The sequence below is a fragment of the Limulus polyphemus genome, unplaced genomic scaffold (genome assembly GCF_000517525.1).
Source record: "Limulus polyphemus unplaced genomic scaffold, Limulus_polyphemus-2.1.2 Scaffold76773, whole genome shotgun sequence".
Taxonomy (NCBI): Eukaryota; Metazoa; Arthropoda; class Merostomata; order Xiphosura; family Limulidae; genus Limulus; species Limulus polyphemus.
The window spans coordinates 10,528-18,279 of record NW_013742369.1 but is presented as its reverse complement, the minus strand read 5'-3'; the positions used below and the strand labels follow the sequence as shown (position 1 = coordinate 18,279).

The following is a 7,752-nucleotide window of genomic DNA, read 5'->3' as shown; positions in this document are numbered from 1 at the left end:
TTTTCTATTTGATGGCTCTGTAACCAAACAAAATTGAAAGCTATAAAAATTATGGTTTGTTTGAGCAAAGACAATTTTATAGAGAATAATTTATGTTAAATTTTGTACTTATCTGAAGGGTGTTGAATAAAATAGAGAAGATGGGATGCCTATAGAAAATGTGTCACCTTTCTCACACTAGGGGAAATTCAGGATTTTTATTATATTGCCTTATAAAATTAAGAACTTAAAACTTATATACAATTAAAATATGGATTATTAACTATGATTTTATGCTATACTAATTGGTATAACATAAACAAAAAGGCATTTAATAAAATGCTGAATGTAAGCCACTAAAACCTCATGACATGCTCAGTAAATGATGTCCAGGTAGATAGGGTTAAACAAATAATTATAATAAAATGACTTCATACTAACCCGCAACTGTTTTCTCCAATTTGCTACAACAGCAGGTGTTATTGACACTAGTTCATTTTTTTGTGATTCTTCTTCTTCCACTTCAGACACTTCTGAATCATCACTCCCAGCCTAAATTCAAGAAATTTGTATAAATAAAATAAACTATTAACTTAGTACATTATGACTCAAAAATTTCTATTCTAATGCTGTAATGAAGCTTAAATAAATACTACCTTCTGATGAATATACTGAAGAAGGTTAATACTGTGCCAATTAAGTAGTAATTAACAAGTGCATTATTAGAGAGGGCACTAGTTATGATAGGGATAATGTCGCACTCCTATTGGTGGAGGGTTGCTGCATGTTCATTTACATGTAGATATGCAGAAAGAAGTGGGGGTTACAAGGCTAGTGCCGAGCGAAACATTTGGGCCAATAGAGGGTAGTACTAATCAAAAAACTTTTTGTGAGAGGAGGTAAGATATCATATCAGAAAAATATTTTAATGTTGACAATGAATGATATTATCACAAAATTTTATAACAAATACTTACTGAGAGTTCATCATATTTTATAAGAACAATGTTGAAAGTACTGTGCTGCCTTTGGATCTATTTTCTTCATTGTCAGTCATGCTTAAGTTGATGGCTATGATAGCACAATATTGCCCTAACCAACAATTTCTATTATCAAGCTGCTATGAAGGATAATAAGCTCAATCTTAGACCACATATCTTGAGAAACATTTTACAGACTCTTCACTGTACATGGATGTCAGCTTCCAAGACCTCTTTTAAGCAAAACAAAGTCCACTGAAACTGTACTGGAGGACTTGACAGGTATGAAACTGCTGTGAATTCAGTTTCTTTGATTATTTTACCACAGAAACAATAACTTACTACACTGAATGGTTGAAAGTTTGTAAACTTCCTTGTTAATTATCTTCTTAACTGTACCACAAGATATGTCAAACTTCAATACACAGAGGCTGGCATTTGTCAAAGTTGTTATGCCCTCCACCTAGTACAAATTTAATTTTGGTACAACTGTTCAGGAAAACGTGCAATAAAAAAACAAGTAAAACCTATGAAAACTCTATTATTACAATAACGCCTTTGTCTTGTAATTTAACATAAAACAAAGTTCCACAATAACAAAGTTACTGGTATTAAACAGGATTGAGCATCTTATTTTAAATCAGTTTTGAATATGAAAATCAGCAAGTCGTGTGACAACAAAAACTTCTAAAAAGTTGCAATGGAGTGTATCAGAACTACATTTTGATATTGATCAATTTTGTGAAGGGTATGTAACAGCCCTTTCCAACACAAAATATTCCTACACTCAGATCATTATGATGTTATAAGTATATAAATATGTGTTCACAGCGAGGATTTAGAATTTAGAAAGGGATATCCCTTGTAATTAATGGCATCAGAAAACAGGAATATTGATCAACCTGGAACACAAAGAACATTCGGAAAAAGATCTGCACTAAGTTGTATCCCATCTATTGTAATAAAAGTGCAATACAAAGGAAAGTGGCAAAAGTTGACCATGTGTCTCAGACAAAAACAACATAATCAAGAAGGATCTCCAACTGGAAAAGTGATACAAGGTTACATTCAGATAAGTTGCTTCCACAATATATCAATTACCTCTAACAGCTATTCAAATAAATGGGTATTCATGCTTTTTCATACAACACTAAACTGGTTAAGACGTCACAACAGCATCTATGTATTTCAATGTAACTGAATTGTTGAAACAGGTGCTGGTAAGCTATCATCCTCGTAAACTAGATGGATTATGGAACCAATCAGGGAGCAGTGGTGTACTTTTGACATGACAACCTTATAACATAGCCTTTTGGAAATAAAGTTATTATTTTCCTATACTGAAAATATATAGCTATTCTCGTTCAGTACTGCCCTCTATATGCAAAAACTTTTTCACATGCCACAAGCCTTGAATTCCTGCATACCACACAATCAATTTAGTTCAACTGTGTCTCATGTGTAAATCATTATGCAACAACCCTCCACCAATAGGAGTGCAACACACCTCCTGACGCTTGTGACTCCCTCTATTCAATTCTACCAAAGTTTGGGAAGTTTGAGAGGAGATACGTATCTATCGGAAATATATTTTTAATATGGGAAAATAATAACTTCCAATATGGTACATTATCCTACACTCACATGTATAACTAGAATCCCACATTAAATAGGTGGAGGGACCAATGTGAGGGATAGAAATGAGTATCCTTCAAAAGCGTCCAAAGAACTCCCATGAAGTGTGATCCCCAATGGGAGAAAAAAGTGGGAAGAGTACAACCAAAAGGAAGAGAAAAAACCAGGTGGGTTAGAATCTGAACAGCAACATAAGGAAATCTCAATCTCGGTAAAGAAAGACTGTAGAAGAACCATCTGCAGACAAGAATGTGAGGAAAGCTAAAATGGATGTGCTTCAGGGTATAGAGTGGCTAGGGCATGATGGATCATATATGGTCAGTCAACTCCAGTCCAAAACCAAGTAGCATCTGGATTACTACTTCCGACCCATGGCAGGAGGAGGGTCTACACCATCTTCATCTCAAATTGAGTAGAAGGGAATTATATAAATGTCAAATCGATCTACTAAATGTGGCACATGTGTGCAAATCCACAACCACCTTTACATCCCAGAACCTGACATCCAATTGATAGTATGAAAGGATGTGCCAATGTGACATTTCACATCAAACCATATTCAATCCAAATAGAACCCCTCAGAAGTTGGAGCGCACGTGTGCACAACATCAACCTCCAGGACCCACCTCATGGAAGTGGAGAATATGAGGCAAAACTACGAAATTGGGGTGAGGATAAGGAATCACAAACAACACACATTTGAGGATTTATGTTGATTGGTCCAGCTTTAATCCAAAACCATTCAATGGGAACCAACATCCAGGTGATCACAGGATAAGGGGTCCCAACTGAAGGTGTGGACTGCAATGTGTCGGATCTACTCCAAAGCAACATCATCCTCTGGATAGAAACACACAAAAGTTGGAGCCCAACATCATCCTCCTGGTCCCACAACACGGAAGTTGATTGCCTCTACAAAATATATGCAATCTCACCCTCCTAATAGAATCACACAGAAACTTGGCACAGCATCAACCTACAGGACCCACCGCACAGAGGTGGAGCACGATTGGAGGATAACACACTATCTACACCAGCAGAACACCACTGCCATGCTCTCTGGATAGCTCCATGGTCTACCACCCCAGCAGCTCAGAAGTGGAAAGTGGCAAGGACTCCCATACTCCACTAGAAGAACAAGAGGGGATAAATGCAGTGGAAAGTCCAGAGGAACGGCAACACCAGAGACAGTGCAACAGGTGACCACAAAAACCCTATATTGAAAAGCAGACCACTACTGATTTATTCAATCGAAAGGATGACAGGGATGGGCAGCTATCCCCTTCTATCCCCACATAAGTCCATAGATTAGTATGGTCTGGAAAGGGCATATTAATGAAGCAAATATATCATGAGGAACATCACTTGTTAAAAATATTGGGGAATGATTGGGCTAAAAAAACAATGAAATACAAATGTACATTCAGATGGTTAAATTTTTTATCATTCTTTAGTTCCCTAAAATATATACATAATTAACAAATCTAAGTAATAAAAAAAGTCCCTTTGAACCCTGATTAATAAATTAAATATTAAAGATGAAGTGTTGTGTACTTTCAATTCATCTTAATTATTTATCATAAAATACATTATCTAAAGTTTATGTTGTGTTAGTCAAGTGAAACTACTGCAACAAAGAAGCCTGAAATACTCATAAACCCAACAATTTTCATCAGAATTTTTTTGTACTAATTATGACTATACAATAAACAACAGAAAAAAATCTTTATTGTGTAAGACTAGAAGAGTCGAGGCTTACAAACATTAGAGGGATATTAATATAATCTTAGAAAAAAATTCATTACCTCGAGTTTATCTGGTAATTTGTGATATTTATCCAGCTTTTCAGGTTCATTATTTTCACTTTCATCTTCTGATGTGTCAAAGTTCAACAACTCATCATCATTTTCTCTCAAAAATTCATAAAATTCAGGATCTTTCTCTTTCAACTTCTCTAAAGAAGCTTTATGATCAGCTACACCTTGATCATCATCACTGAAAAGTTAAAGTTTTTACAGTTAAATTTTATTTTACCAGAAGATTTATTAACCTAATTCATTTCAACCTCTCATCTATAGATATCTTCTTTGTACATTAGCCACTACATTAGGACACCACACACACACACACACATAAAAATTTGAAAACACTGCACTGAGAATTCATTAGTAGTGTTTAGACAGCAATGTGCCAGTGGGTTCGATTATTTACCCAATGACCTTCACGAGAACACTGCCATTTTGTTTTTACAATGCTGATAATCCAAGCCTGATTATCTATACAGTGGTCAAAATTATAACATCATGGTATGTTGAAAAGAATCGAATAAAATAGTACATGAAACATAAGTGCACACTTACTGCTCCTTGTGTAGCAAAAGCTAGAAAAAGAAATAAGCCAAGAGATATTGGAAAAGGCCTACAAATAAAGGACAATGACCATTTATAAAAATGGAAAAGTTATCCAGGACAGCCTACTACATTGACATCAATTACAGGCCATTTAAATGACTTCCCACACCCCTTTATCTTACCAAGAGATCATGATATCTATTTCAAGGAGAGCTTTAAATGCGTTTTTTGATTTGTCATCTTATGATGTTCTGTATTCGTTAAGGAAGGCTGTTGAGCTGGTTTGATCTCTAGTTTAAGTATTTACCTGTGGTATACAAGTAATGCCTCTTGATAACCATCATGTCTAGTAATGGGAGCCATCTCTTTCTACTTCAATTGTGAATTATATTGCTGGATTTTGTGTGTTTAAGTAAATTATTAAACTGAGTTAAGCCTTTTCCTATCACAAAAACAGAACTCAAACCAATTAACATTTTTAAGATGAACTTGAATTTTGTACTTAAACCATAATTCTCATTCATGAGCCAGGAACCGCCTCTACATTCTGACATATTGTGCTGAGCCCTATTATCGGGGTGAAAGGTTAGATGAGGGTCCCAATAAAGTGGCTAGTCAATTTATCTCCAAGTGTGGTTACCATATATTTGGAGTGACTTAAAATATCTACCTTTACTGTATTCAACAGATTATAAGCCATAAATTTAGAAATACTTACCTTTACTGTATTCAACAGATTATAAGCCATACATTTAGAAATACTTACCTTTACTGTATTCAACAGATTATAAGCCATACATTTAGAAATACTTACCTTTACTGTATTCAACAGTTATAAGCCATACATTTAGAAATACGTACCTTTACTGTATTCAACAGATTATAAGCCATAAATTTAGAAATACTTACCTTTACTGTATTCAACAGATTATAAGCCATATATTGGGAAATACCTACTTTTACTGCATTCAACAGATTATAAGCCATATATTGGGAAATACTTACCTTTACTGTATTCAACAGATTATAAGCCATAAATTGAGAAATACCTACTTTTACTATATTCAACAGATTATAAGCCATATATTGGGAAATACCTACCTTTACTGTATTCAACAGATAATAAGCCATATATTGGGAAATACCTACTTTTACTATATTCAACAGATTATAAGCCATATATTGGGAAATACCTACCTTTACTGTATTCAACAGATAATAAGCCATATATTGGGAAATACCTACTTTTACTATATTCAACAGCTTATAAGCCATAATTTAGAAATACTACCTTTACTGTATTCAACAGATTATAAGCCATATATTGGGAAATACCTACCTTTACTGTATTCAACACATTATAAGACACACATATATTGAGAAATACCAATCTTTACATTCTGTGGGATACTCAGTATGCTAATACACTTAACCATCAGGCTCTGTGGTGTACTTAGTTCCCTATTACACTTAACCTTTACATTCTATGAGTTACTTAGTACCCTAATACACTTAACCATCAGACTCTGTGGTATATGCAGTTTCCTAGTACACTTAACCTTTACATTCTGCAGGATACTCAGTACCCTAGAACACTTAACCATCAGGCTCTATGGTATATGCAGTTCCCTATTACACTTAACCTTTACATTCTATGGGTTACTTAGTACCCTAATACACTTAGCCATCAGGCTCTGTGGTGTATTTAGTTCCCTATTACACTTAACCTTTACATTCTGTGGGATACTCAGTATACTAGTACACTTAACCATCAGACTCTGTGGTATATGCAGTTTCCTAGTACACTTAACCTTTACATTCTGTGGTATATTCAGTTCCCTAGTACAATAACCTGTAGGTTTTGTGGTATATTTATTCTTAAGGCTGCTGTAATTATGTAAAATAAAAGTTATATTAATGGCAAGAATGAATTCCAAGAACTTTGTTTCAAGCAGTACCCATGTGAAACTTCAAACCCTATCACTGTTAAAAAAACAACAACATGGAAGCAGTTTTCAAATGTAGCAAGCTGAAAGCTATTTGCAGTAGTCCATTCACCTATTCAATTAAGGGCATCAGAAGTTGGCTCTCAATAATCCTCAACTATAACAATTGACAGAAAATTTTAAACTTATCAACTCTTAAATTTAAAACAATACAAAATAATACTTTACCTAGACATCACATCATTCTCAATATTTTGTGGTTTTCTTGATAGTTTTATTTTCTTTGTTTTCTGCATTGCTATGGATTTATTTTTTTTCGAAGGTCCTCGTTTTGCTGCAGTGCTTTTAACAATTTTTGAACTTTCCAATTCTTCAGAGTCATCTGATGAAAGTCCTCCCATCATGAATTCATCGACAGTAACATTGTTTAACTTCTTCCTGTTGTACAGAAGTGAAAATAATAATTACCTCCTATAGAGCAAAAATGAAATTACCAACAATATAAATTTAATAAATGGAAAAGGCAAACTTCATATGTGGTCTTAGAAATTCCCCATAAAACATTATGTTTATGAAATCTTTCTTTCTCTCTACTATTAAAATATTAAATATGGCTTGCTGCTTCTTGGTTGTTAACTGTGACACACTTTAACATCTCTTATTACATTTCAATAGCTTAGTCACTGTAAAGAAACAGTTAATAAGTTGTTCAGACTTCTTGATGTAATGTTTAATATGTAATAAGATTAAGTGTTAATAAAATGGTTATGAGGTCGGTCCCATGGACCTAGCCCAGGTTGAAAGAGTTAATTAGATAATGCACCAAAGAATATAGAATAATAACATGCAAAAAGCAGACAA

The 7,752-nt window shown here is 34.2% G+C and overlaps 1 protein-coding gene across 1 annotated transcript; it reads right to left on the bottom strand.

The window, feature by feature from the left end:
• Positions 1 to 420: 420 nt before the first annotated feature.
• LOC106477632 (nucleolar complex protein 2 homolog) lies at positions 421 to 7,331 on the bottom strand (the record flags this gene model as incomplete). Its single annotated transcript, XM_013938176.1, has 3 exons — positions 7,120 to 7,331; positions 4,400 to 4,589; positions 421 to 531 (listed from the first exon to the last, which is right to left on the bottom strand). Coding segments are annotated over exons 1-3 (477 nt in total), but the record flags the coding sequence as incomplete, so codon positions are not given.
• Positions 7,332 to 7,752: the final 421 nt, after the last annotated feature.